Consider the following 12,554-nt stretch of genomic DNA (forward strand, 5'->3'; position numbering starts at 1 on the left):
CAAAATGTAACAACAGGCCAGTGCTGGGAAAACCGAACCGCGATTTTCCTCTGCCCTCACGCCAGCACGGGACTTATGTGACCCCAAAACCCGTGGGGATGTCCCCACCCAGCAGCAAGCGAGCAATTCTGCAGGGACACCACGCGTGTCCTCTAATTCAGTCCTGACAATCCTGGAGGTGGCATCAGACCCCAGGGGTGAGGGCTCCGTCCACGACGGCCCTCGGACACCACCCACGCGTCTGGGCCTTCGGAACTGTCACCCGCTGGCTTCAAGTGGGCTCCCACGAACCCCTCTGGCTCTAATCTGCTGGAGCGGCTCACGGAACTCAGGGAATCACCTTTACCAGCTCATCACAAAGGACGCAGAGGTGCATGGGGCGAGGTGTGAGGGGGGCGTGGAGCCTCCCTAGCCACCACCCTCCACGTGTTCAGCGACCCGGAAGCTTCCTGAGCCCCATCCCCTCGGGCCTGGTGTGGAGATGCCCTGGGCGCAAACGAAGAACGGTGACAGTGTGGAAACGGACTGGACGCCAGGGCCGGGAAGCCCAGCAAGGCCTCCCGCAGCACCCGGCCGCCCGGTGTGGGGCGGGACCCTCTGGAACGGAGGTCTCGGGCAGGACAAAGGAGGACGGGAGGTCAGGGAGATTCCATCTCCTGAGGCTGCTCCCGAGGCCTGGAGCAGCCCAACAGTCACAGTCAGACGTCTTTGGAAGTCACGAGCCAGAAACCGTGGACAAAACCGCTGTATAGACATGTATGTAAAACGGTGTCGCAGCAAGTACAGCAAGAGAACCGAGTAACGGAAGTAGCGCTTGCAAGTCTGCCTGCCTTGAAACACCCACTCCCTCCCGCATCCGCACTGCAGAGCTTCTGGCCGGTCAACACCCACCACCAGCGACCGTCCTCTCCCAAGCAAACCGGGCAGCACGATCTGTGCAGTGCACTGGCTGCTGCAGGCCACGACTGTCCTCGGGACTGTGGCCGCACTCAGTGGCTCCAGGTGGCTAAAACAGGTTCCCAAGCTACTGACACCCCCTGGGCCCCCACCCCCCTGGGGCTCCCCGGGTGGTCTGTGTGTGAGAACCACTGATGTACACTGTGTCAAAAGTCTTAACCTGTCACTTCTACTCCCAAGCCACGTGGCGTACGGCTGTCCTGGAACCCCAGCAGCACCTGCAGGCCGAGTCCCGAGGCTCTGCGTCCCCACGTTGAAGTGCCACGGCTGTGCCACCGCAACCCACTCCCTCCGCGCGCCTCAGCTCTGGCCCGTGCACACCCGACACCTCCGAAATCAGGATGCACCTTACGGTTAAAGGACAGGCGGCTTCACGGCATTGGGTCAAGCTGGACGATTCTCAGGGAGGAAGGTCCCTGTTTTTGGAAAGCTGTCAGGACAAGCCTGTAGCAGCTCCTTCTTCAAGGGAGACAGAAAACACTGGTAAGAGAGGCGTTCACCGTTTTATTGCCAGTGACAACAGGTGAGGCACACACAGACTCGCTCCACAGGGCAGGCCGAGCCCCGTCTGGTCCAGCTTGTCAGAGGTGAGTCCCGGGACCCGTGGCAGAACACCGCGGTCCGGTGTGTGCAGCACGGGCCTCCCAGGAAGCCGGGACCCCCGCGGGTGCCTCCCTGCTCGGTGGCCAAGTTTCCAGGAACTCCCGTGGGCCCCACAGGCCACGAATTCCTGACATTGGTGACGTGCCTACCTGGTTTTGCCACGGCAAACCGCTTTTAATCTTTCTGCAGTTCGCCTGGTTTCCAGCCGGGAGTGGTGAAGGCGAGTATTTATTCTGCTGATCGGCACGTTCAGTCCTGAAGGAGTGAAAACCAAGCGGGTGATCCGGCAGCGTTGGCTTTGCTCGCCCAGCTGAAGAGGAGGGTCCCATCATGCGCACTGTTCGCAGAACCAGGCGTCTGTCACCAGACTCACACGCAGGCAGTACGTGTGGAAGCAGGCTCTGGCCACAGCCGCTGGGCCCCGCGGCATCTGGGGAGGGGAGTCTCTACCGGAAGAGCCGGTACGTCCTGGGCAGGCGCCCGTCCTTGCTGGACAGTGCCGCCTGGATGTGCTCGTACGCGGGCAGGTCGGTCAGGTCGCCCAGGGCGGCCACCGCTGGTTTCCCTCGCAGCATCTTAGAAGCAACTCTCTTGATGTCTTCTGGCTTCACGTTGCCTGGTACGAGAGCAAGAGGGCATCAGACACGCGCTTTGTCTCTGCATCAAGGCTGTGGTCACTGAACGGACCGAGGGGGCCACCAATCTACGTCACTCCCACCATGCTGGGCCAGCTGGGGTGAGGTGACAGAACTGAGTTGTTCTTAGTAAAGGGGCAAGTGCCAAAGTTTAAAATGATTTTCAAACGCGTAAGGACATACCCAGCAGGAGTTAATAGATTTAAAAAAGACCAAGCTCCTTGTCTGAAGCGTTAACTTCATGACAGGTCTACAGAAAAAACCCAAGTTCCTCAGGGCTGTGTGGACCGAAGGTGGAGTCGGAACGAGGGGCCCAGGGGGCTGCACCAAGGCAGCAGCCTCACTCGCTGCCCGGCCTCCGGGGACCCGGGACCTGCGGGGAGGCGCGTGGCGAGAACCACATCCTCCAAGAATGCCCCTGCAGATTTATTTTCCCCGGGGGGACTGGACACTCTGCTCAAGGATCCAAAGGGGATTCCTGAAGGAAGGACAAGGGCCCAAGCGGGGCAGGGCAGGACTTCATGCCCAGGAGGACAAGGCTGAGGTCCCCTCGCTAGACCAGAGATGCCACTGGGAGACGGCCAGAGCGGAGCCTACCTAATAAGCAACTCTGTGCCAGGTTTTGAAACTGGCCCCCAGAAGATGCCTACGCAAGCAAGATCTGGCACACAGTTGGGGGAATCTCAGGGACCACCTGAAGGTCACTCACGGGGCCACAGAAACCCGGGGCTGAGACACCCGCCAGAGAGCCAAACGGCAAAGCCCCAAGTGACTCTGGCATTCCGCCGAGTGCTTCTCGGCCGTTAGTTCGCCGAGTCCTCGTTCTTGTTTATCCCAGAGACAGTCTCACTGTCGCCCGCGCTGGAGTGCAGTGGTGTCATCACAGCTCACTACAGCCTCAGACTGCTGGGCTCAAGTGATCCTCCTGCCTCAGCCTCTGAGTAGCTGGGACTAGAGGAGTGTGCCACTGTGCCAGACTAATGTAAAAAAATTTTTTGTAGTGATGGGGTCTCACTATATTGCCCAGACTGGTCTCAAATTCCTGGCCTCAAGCAGTCCTCCCACCTGGGCCTCCCAAAGTGCTGAGATTACATGTGTGAGCCAGCACACCCAGCCTGAGCCCTCTTCACAAACCCCGAACGGCAGTGACAGCCCTTCCCAGGGTGGAGAGGGCCTGGTCACATGCCAAGGTGCCCAGCTGGCACAGGAAGCCAGGAAGTGAGACAGACCCTGAGAGCCCACGGCCCTGCCCTCAGGCCTCCTCACTGAGGACGCCTGGCGAAGGCCCAGGCTTGCGGATGGGGCAGCCGTGCCCATGGGGACCCACGGAAGTCCGCAGGAAGGCGAGACGGTGTCAGCTGAGCCCTGAGCGAGGCCGTCAGCAGCCGCCTCACTGCCGACATGGTACTCACGGATGAGCGTGCACAGCTCGTGGGGCAGCTTTCTGCAATGCGTGGCCAGCACCTGCCTCCCCACGTCCTCGAAGATGACGGGTCTGGACTCCAAGTTCATCATGAGCATGGACATCAGCTGTGTCTTGGCACGCTCCAGCTCCACCTGGGGCCACCAACCAGGTCAGCGGGGCATTCACACCATCACCTGCCTGTCACAGCCTGCAGGCTGCCAGAGGTACTGATGGGACCGGTCCCGGCAAAAGGCCTCTGGGTGCCCCAAGCTGAAAACCAGGGAGGGATGGGCCTTCCCCTGTGCTCGGGCCCAGGCCCAAGTCAGAAAACCAGCCACAGTTCCTCCCTGGCATCCCTTGGGGAACGGCCGACACTACGCCTCCGAGGGCTTGTGCCACGTCGGAATAAGGGAGACACGTGCTTCCCTTGAGTTCATTTTTACTGTCGGAGTGCCACGCAGCGGGACGAGGTAAAATGTTAAGCTCCCGAACTCCAGGACCCCACAGCAGCCACACGGGACACGCAGGAGGGAAGTAACGCAACGCAGATTCCGGGGCTCCACCAGACCCCGGCCAGGGCCCAGGCAACTGCGTTTCACAAAGTCCTTGGGAAACTTCTGGGGTTGGCGCCTCTGCCCCCAGGCTCCGGCCAGTTACAGGAGTCGGGGCTCCGGAGCTGGATCTGAGGGCGCGCACGTGCCAACCAACTAGGCGCCGTCAAACTTTGAAAACAAACACTGAGAACGGATATTGGCTGCTGAGATACCGGATCATCTTCTAAGTAAAATAATTCCCAATTTAAACAGGTCTTTTTGGTTTTTGCCACTTCAGGCAAATATCTAAATAAATTTATCTCAAATTGGCCTCACATTAGCGAAGGGTGTTGTTCTCTAGCAGGATACTAATGGAACTAAAGAATGTTAATTTCTGAACACAACTTTTTTCTTAATGCTTCTTTTGCAGCAAAAAATGAATATGGGGCCGGGTGCAGTGGCTCACGCCTGTAATCCCAACACTCTGGGAGCTGAGGCGGGAGGATCACTTGAGGTCAGGAGTTTGAGACCAGCCTGAGCAAGAGTTAGACCCCGTCTCTACTAAAAATAGAAAGAAATTATATGGACAGCTAAAAATATATATAGAAAAATTAGCCGGGCATGGTGGCACATGCCTGTAGTCCCAGCTACTCGGGAGGCTGAGGCAGGAGGATCACTTGAGCCCCGGAGTTGGAGGTTGCCGTGAGCTAGGCTGACGCCACTGCACTTTAGCCTGGGTGACAGAGGGAGACTCTGTCTCAAAAAGGAAAAAAAAAAAAAAAAAAGAAATGAGTATGTAATCACTGCAGAAAACATGAAACACCTACAAAAGAAAAATTAAAGGCCAAGCATTTATGACAACACCTCCAGGCACAGGACTCCCAGGCTGGCGTGCCCTGACGCTGTGTGTGTATAAAACTGGTTTATTTGTGCCAGTCGGGGTCCAGGAGGTAACAAGACTTCCAAACATATAAGGCATCAAAAACTACGCTAAAGAAATAAGTAAAAACAAGTTCAAACATAAAATGGAGCCAGAAAAAGGCCGGAGAAGGCGCCGTGCGGTGCTGCGGCTCACGCTGTGTTGCTCATTCGCAGTCTCCTCACAGGGGCACCTGAGCACAAACTCACTGGAATGTGTCTTCAGCAAAGCTGAGAGAGGTCACGTGGTCAGTCCCACGACTCACCAGCCGACGGATGGAAGGAGACCAAGCGCTCAGGGGAGGTGGGCTGTGCTCGGGGTCACCAGGCAGGAGGGTTCCGGGGGACTCCTGAGTGCTACGGCCAGCCCTGAGCCCCCTCAGCTGCACCATCCTGCTGGCCCGTGTGGCCTTGGGGTTGGGGACTGCGCCCGCTGCTGGCCACTCCTACAGCGTGGCTCCCTCCCTGGCAGGTGCGGAGGGCAAGTTTGGAAATGGCTCCATGCCTTACTTACCACGTCCACGGTTCCGCTCATTAAAATAAACTCCTTTGTGATGATTTCCACCATTTCTCGAACCTGCAAAGGAGAGCAAGGCCCTGAGTGTGAGCTGCACTCCAGCCTGCTGACCCTCTCAGGCAGGGATGGCCCTGGTCGGGAGGAGCAGCTACAGTGGAGAACTGCGGCCGGGGCGGGACTCGCACACGGCTCCTGCGCGGGGGCAGCCCTCACCTGTCTGGGGTCGGCGCTGGCGTGGATGCACAGGAGGCCCGTGTCTTCGTAGCTGTGGTGGTAGGAGGTGGCATTGTACATCCAGTGGTGCCTGTGGGGGAACACGGAGTTGCTGGGGTGGGGGAGGGGACTTGCCAACGTCAGGCCACAGGAAACTGGAGAAAGGACACCTGGAAGGTGGCATCATGGCGCAAAAACCCACTCGGCCGGGTCTGGCGGTCTGAGGACAGCCACACAAGAAGACTGCAACCTACCTGTTGAGCACGTTGAGGTACAGCCTGGAGAACATGCCCTTGCCGGGGCCCCCGGCCGAGAAGGAGCCGCCTCCCCCCATCATCATGTTCAACACGGCGAAGGGGATGAAGTCTCCCTCCTGCGGGGACAGCAGGGCAGGGCTTGGCCAGAGTCCACACTGCGTCTGGGGCGCGCCGCCTGTCCAGCCCCCGGACTTACCAAGAAGGAACAGGTCTCAAGTCCCACCATGATGTGTGTGAGCTCGGGGATCGGGGTTGGGCCCAGGCTGACGTTGGACATGTCCCTTTCCAGCTGTAACCGAGAACAACAAAAAGTGTGGCCCAGGTGAAAAACCACCAGGACTCGCCGACTTCCCAGGGCACCCTGACGGTGGCTATACGGAAACCGGGTGCCGACGGCTCCCAGCTGCAGTGGACACGTTCCCGGCTGTCCTGGGACGACAGGAACTTAAGGCAAAGCGCCAATGCAGTAAATGTCTACCCCCTCCGGAATAAATACAGACACAAGTCAGAAGACGCACACAGCCCACGATCACAAGACCTTTCCCGTCACCACTTTACCTTGACAATCCCCCCAGTGTACTGTGCTACCGATCTGTCAACGTCCACGGCTGGCGTGCCCCCCCAGGCCGGCTGGACGCCCAGGAGGTACTTTCTGGCACATTCCACCAGGTGCTCGTGCTCGACGCCCACTCCAGCCAGCACCATGCGATCGGGCGTGTAGTAGTTTCTCAGGTAAGAATGAAGCACTTCTCGCCCCATCTTGGCGATGTTTTCTGTGGGGCAGAAGCGGTGGAGGCCAACGGTGTTCTCCCTGTAGGCTGCCTGGGAGCGAGGGAGACGGACGAGTGACTGGGGAGTGCAGCGCCGTTTCCTCCCGCCGGCCTCCGCTCTCCCGGCCTCCCGGCCTCCCGCCTCCGCCTCCCGCCTCCCGCCTCCCGCCTCCCGCCTCCCGCCTCCCGCCTCCCGCCTCCCGCCTCCCGCCGTGCCTCTGGGAAAACCTACGCAGGCTGCTCTTTTAGCCAGAGTCTGGCAGGGGCAGCTTTGTGTGTATTCATGAAAATAACAGAATCTGCTTCTCCACAATGAAAATTCATAGGAAATGTAAAATGAAAGGGTCGTTTTATAAACGGAGTGGGAAATGTCTTGTTACGGCGAGAATCGTAAAGCACAAACACCAGCAGACTCGGAAATTCAGAGTGTTCCGTGAGCACCCATGACCTGCAAGGACAGGATCGGGGAGGGGCCACCGCTCCCCACCGCCCCTGGCGTGATAAGGACCACTGATCTGGAGGGACGTTTGCAAGTTTTATGTTTTACTTCATGAATCATCTCGGTGAGAAGCGGTTCTGGGTCAGGCCGCATGTTCAGGTCCTCTAGCTCAAACTGGACAGCCATCCGTGTCATCTCGATCTCTTCATCTGCAAAAGAACCCACGGGCAAGGGCTCAGTCTGCTCAGGCAAGAACGAAGAAAGCACTAATCCCGAGCCGCGGAGCTGGGCGGGTGCTGTTGACTGGTGGGCGCCGGCAGTCACCGCCACCCTCGTCCAGGGGAGGCCCGGGGGTGCTCGTGTGAGTGAGGGAAACAGCATTATGGTGAATCGAGATAAAGGGCCTTGAGCCTCTCGTCCCAGTTCTGCCATGAGGCAGCCAGTGGGCCCTGCCCCAGCCCCAGCGTCCACCCGTGGAAGGCACTGCAGGGGCCTGCCTGGCTATGTCAAAGCACTGCTGTGAGGACACAAGATCAGATGCGAAGGCACTTAGAACACGGGCACAGACTCCTGCCAGGGGTGCCATGCCATCAGCCAACTGTAGCAAATGCCACAAAGACCGTGGCTCCAGCCAAGTGTGCTGGCTCAAGCCTGTATTCCCAGCACTTTGGGAAGCCGAGGCAGGAAGATGGCTCGAGCCCAGGAGTTCAAGGCTGCAGGGAGCTGTGATCGCCCACTGTACTCCAGCCTGGGTGACAGAGTGGGGCCCTGTGTTAACTGCAGTCTTGGACTGGAACACTGGGGCTAGACCGCCGGGAAACAGCACACACTGAAATCGTCTGGACCAACTGACACTCCCCTTTCTCCCAGTCCACTCCAGGCAGGGAACTCAAAGTCCTGCCATCTGCAAGGCCAATGAGGGTCATGGAAACTTCTGGCAGCATGCCAGTCAAGGTGTTTAAAGACAGCAGGAGGGTACCTTTCTAAAACAAAAGACCACTTTCACTGCAAACATCACAGGGCTCAGAGATGTATCAAAGTATTAAGCACTCCCTGAAGTGCCAAGGACTCTTCCAATCACCAGGCTTATTTCTGCTGAAATCACGCCTCCACTGCCGTGTAGGCCCAGGGCTCCGACAGTACGGTGCTCGTGGCTGCCGCACTTCAACAGGCCTCCCTGGTCTGCCACGCCCACCTCAAGCATCGGCAGCGGAGATCCACACCTGTTAGCCGGGGCTGCAGGACCACGTCGGCCAACAAGCCAACCACCGTGTCCAGGCCTTTGCTGTCAGCAGACACAGCATACATGGTGGTGTCTCTGGAAGGAAAAACAAGCCAACGGTGACCTGGCAGCTAGGGGACGCTCACACCTGGTGTGCCAGTGGGTATTTCCTACCATTTTGTGTCAGGGACCGGCAGACGTTTTCCCCCCTTTTCCCTCATAGGGTATGGATTCCTGGCAGGCAGGAACCCCAGCTACACACAGGTTAAGTACTTAAGTAAAAGATGCTGCTGAGTCCAATTGGAGCCAATGCTAACAGAGATTTTTATAACCACAGGCACTCTCAGAAGGGAAAGCGTTTCATCTGTGCTTTCTAAGTGTATGCGAAATGCACACACTGGAGGCTGGGCCCAGTGGCTCATGCCTATAATCCTAGCACTTTGGGAGGCCAAGGAGGGAGGACTGCTTTGGGAGCCTCCTGGCAGGAGGCCAGGAGTTCGAGACTAGCCTGAGCAAGAGACCCCATCTCTACAAAAAATAGAAAAAGTAGCCAGGCATGGTGGCATGTGCCTATAGTCCCAGATACTTGGGAGACTAGGGCAGGAGGAAGGCTTGAGCCCAGGAGTTTGAGGTTGCAGTAAGCTATGATAGTGCCACTGCATTCTAGCCTTGGCAATAGAGACTCCGTCTAGGGGAAAAAAAAGAAAAAATGAACAGCGTGGAGATACACCCGGCCTTGGATGGCTGGGAGACAGAGACGACTTGGCTCTGACAGAGCTTGTTGGCGCGCGGTAACGCTAACTCCCAGCGTGAGGCACCACACCATCAGAAGTGCACAGAGCTGGGCGGGGAAGGAACAGCCACGGAAAATCACAGAACTATCTGAGATCAAGTGAAATCAAGTGAGACCACGTAGAATAGACACAATCGTCACTCGGGAAAGAGCCCTGTCAGGTGGGACACAGTCACCAGTGCCTCTGCAGAGGGGACTTGGCCAGACCTTCACCCTGGAGAGGAGCCATTCTCAGTGACAGTCCCATGTTGGGAGAATGGCAGGAACAAAAGCCTGAGCTGTGTCTGAGTCAGGACACCAGCCTGCCTGACCAGAGGACGGAGTTCATTTGGCAGAAAGAGGAAGAGACCTGGGGTCTGAGGCAAGCTAGGGACGACCTCACATACCATGCAAGGAGACTGGCCATCACGCATGGGCAGCAGGAGCCAGAGGTTTTCTAAGAGACCTTGTTTTACACGTGAATATATTACCTCCACGCTAACTTTAATTGTTAGCATTTAACTTGTCTTTTATATGTCATTCTTTAGCATTCAAATTTAAATAACCAACCTTTTAAAACATTTGTCTGGGATCTATATCCGCCCATCTCACATTGCCCAGAGCTTTCTGAGAGCGTTCCACACATGGCACACAAAGATCAGTCCCCCAGCCCCTACCCTAGCTGTGCTCCAGCTAATCCTGACCGTCTCCCCTCCCCCAGCAGACTACTGCCTCTTCCAGCACCGAGCCTCGGCACAGTCGCCTGGGTCTGGAAAGCCTCCTGCCTCGCTTGTCTAGCAAACTCCTCAGGAACCAGCCCCACTGCCGCATTTCCCACGATTCTGTTCCCAACTCCAGACCAATTTCATGGCTTGTCCGCCTGGCTCACAGCGCCTTTGGCGCTGGGGTACATTGCCTACACATGGCCCTTGCCCTATCCGCCAGCAGCTTGGGACAGGGCCTACTCTGTACCCCCAGCACGGGGCCAAGTGGGTTTCCAGGAACTGTGTCTCTGTGTAAGTGCTGCCCGCCCAGTTCTCCACCTGGGCCAGGCCTCCTCTCTCACCGTGAAGCTCCACAACTTCTCCAATGGGAGGGGCTCAGCGGGGCCTTAAGCAAGGATGAGAACAGTATTTTCACAAGGACACAAAGTAAGTTGGTTCGTAAATGCTGGTGTACCTTGACGTCTGGCAATCACAAATACCCCCGTGCTTTTCCAAGGTAAGCAGGATGTCATCCTTGCTGTCGAATCGAGCAGTAGACTAGTGAAAATGAATAAAAATATCTAAATAAGCAATCCAAAAACCCCTAAAACGTAATTAAGAAAATTCACTTTTGCTTTCAAAACACACAAAAACAAATTATCTTTTAACTTAAACATCTTTTATTAGTATTAATTTAGCAACTTCATCATTTATTAAAAAATCTGTTCTAAAACAGAAAACTTGAAAGATCCCTCTCAAGTATAGTCTCCAAAGTGACGAATTGGACACTGACCGAAAATGCCAACTTTTCCAAAAAGTGAGCAATTCCACTAAGATATTTTGCTTCATATCTTGATCCTGAATTAATAAGAACTGGTAATAAAAAGAAAAGTAACATGTTAAAGCAAATGTTCCAAATAGAAAATTTAGTCAAGAGTAACTTTCCAAAATTGTAAATATGACTCAATAACCAGATTTAATTATATGAGGGTGATGAATACATTCATCATATTCGTTGTGATGATGGTTTCACAGGTATGTGTGTATGTCAACCCTTATGAAATCATACATTTTATGTTTGTGATGGAAAACTTTTAGAATTGCAGAAAGGTTAAGAAAAACAAAAGGTGTGGGGAGGGGGCAACCCATCCTAAATGCCATTACCAAAAATGGCCACTGTTCATATTTCACATCTAACATGTTTCCGCTCGGTACAATTCACAACTGACTACTCATTACAACTGACAGTCAATAAAGCATGCACATGTTAAAACAAGAACACCACCTGCAACACTACCAACAGTACTTACTTCCTACCGTACAAAATTGTCCAAATTTATTTTGAGAGGCCACACGAAGCCCATTATCCAGTGTGGTAACTTTGGTTTCAAACTTTTCCTGTCCGTCGACTGTGGCAAAAACAGGCTTGGGTACTCCAGGTAAGGGAGAAGAGAGGGGGATGTTGGGATAGGTGCCGCCACTGCTGAACTGTCTGTATGCCTTGGGTCCAAACCTGCAACAGAGACACTGGCCCAGTTACAACAGACTTGAGACAACTGGTCCTGTGGTAACCACATAGGTGCAATTACTAATGCTTTGTTGGCATCAACAGTCAGTATCTGCTTTCTAAAGGATTTATTTTGACACACCTTCAAAGACAACATGGAGGAGTGACCCAGGCTCAGCTAAGTTGGTTCAGTTCTTTGGGTCTCAACTGCCATCTCTGTAAAATAGGGCTGATGACAGTGACTCACTCCAAGTGCAATTTGTACAAGCGAGCCCTTAGCACAGCTCTGCCCTTCACCAGAATCAATGAAGTCTGGGTAGAAGCCACACCCCTAACTAACTCAGTCTGAGTGGTGATCTGGCCGCCTCCTCCCTCTACTAAACTCATCTCTTGAATCCCCCCTCCCCCCATTGCCCATTAGGTCCCAGCTACCCCTTCTTTCGTTCCTCATCTCTTGGCTTAAATGTCACCCTGGTGAAGGGCTATGTCTTATTAGTCTGTCCAGTCTTTCCTGTTATTTTCCACTAAACGTGGCTTATTTACTTCAAAGCATTGACAGGACTGCCAATATTTCATTCATGCTGCTGTCTGTAACCATTTCCAGAGAACAGCAACTTAGCTTCCGTTCACCTCCCTAACCCTGAAACAGTGTTAGTTATGTAGTAAAAGATTAATACATATTTGCTGCCTGAACGAATGTGCCAGCGTGGGAAAGGCAGGCCTGGCCACTTGGGCAGGAGCAGCGGTGGGCACGGAAAGAGTCCTTCACGTCAGAAATCAACAATCGAGGGGACACGGCGCAGCAATCGAGAGCCCTAGACTCTGGTGTCAGACAAAGCCCCCGCTTCTGTGGGTCTAACAGAGCCGAGGCCCCGCCGGAGGGACCACGCGGCGGGAAAAGGGCAGCGATGACACATGGCGCCTCGTCGCCAGCAAAAACTAAAGACGCAGCTTCCGGAAAGACTCGAGCAGCCCCGGCCCCAGGCCAAGGCCTGGCTCGCCTTCGGCTCACCTCAGGCGGGAGCAGCCCCAGGAACCCGAACCCCGCAGCAATCGCGTCGCCGCCAGCAGCACAGCCGCCATCTTGGGTCTCCACCCACCG

The 12,554-nt window shown here is 55.4% G+C and overlaps 1 protein-coding gene across 2 annotated transcripts; it reads right to left on the reverse strand.

Annotated features, from left to right (window-relative positions):
• Window positions 1-1,457: 1,457 nt before the first annotated feature.
• PMPCA (peptidase, mitochondrial processing subunit alpha) lies at window positions 1,458-12,546 on the reverse strand. Of its 2 annotated transcripts, XM_069477097.1 has the most exons (13): window positions 12,465-12,546; window positions 11,256-11,458; window positions 10,739-10,818; window positions 10,421-10,503; window positions 8,471-8,565; window positions 7,356-7,456; window positions 6,597-6,860; window positions 6,235-6,327; window positions 6,036-6,154; window positions 5,782-5,872; window positions 5,566-5,628; window positions 3,608-3,752; window positions 1,458-2,176 (listed from the first exon to the last, which is right to left on the reverse strand). In XM_069477097.1, the coding sequence occupies exons 1-13, from the start codon at window positions 12,533-12,535 to the stop codon at window positions 2,007-2,009; spliced, it is 1,578 nt and encodes a 525-aa protein (XP_069333198.1). In that variant the 5' UTR covers window positions 12,536-12,546; the 3' UTR covers window positions 1,458-2,006. The 2 variants fall into 2 exon arrangements, with proteins under 2 accessions (XP_069333198.1, XP_069333199.1); XM_069477098.1 differs by lacking the exon at window positions 8,471-8,565.
• Window positions 12,547-12,554: the final 8 nt, after the last annotated feature.

This window comes from Eulemur rufifrons, chromosome 7, assembly GCF_041146395.1.
Source record: "Eulemur rufifrons isolate Redbay chromosome 7, OSU_ERuf_1, whole genome shotgun sequence".
Classification (NCBI taxonomy): domain Eukaryota; kingdom Metazoa; phylum Chordata; class Mammalia; order Primates; family Lemuridae; genus Eulemur; species Eulemur rufifrons.

Coding starts and splice junctions, on each gene's coding strand:
- PMPCA (XM_069477097.1), bottom strand. CDS start 12,535: ATGGCGGCTGTGCTGCTGGCGGCGACGCGATTGCTGCGGGGTTCGGGT. Junction 10,819..11,255: donor ACAATTTTGTACGGTAGGAA/GTAAGTACTGTT, acceptor TTTTATTACCAG/TTCTTATTAATTCAGGATCA. Junction 7,457..8,470: donor CCTGCAGCCCCGGCTAACAG/GTGTGGATCTCC, acceptor GTTCTTTTGCAG/ATGAAGAGATCGAGATGACA.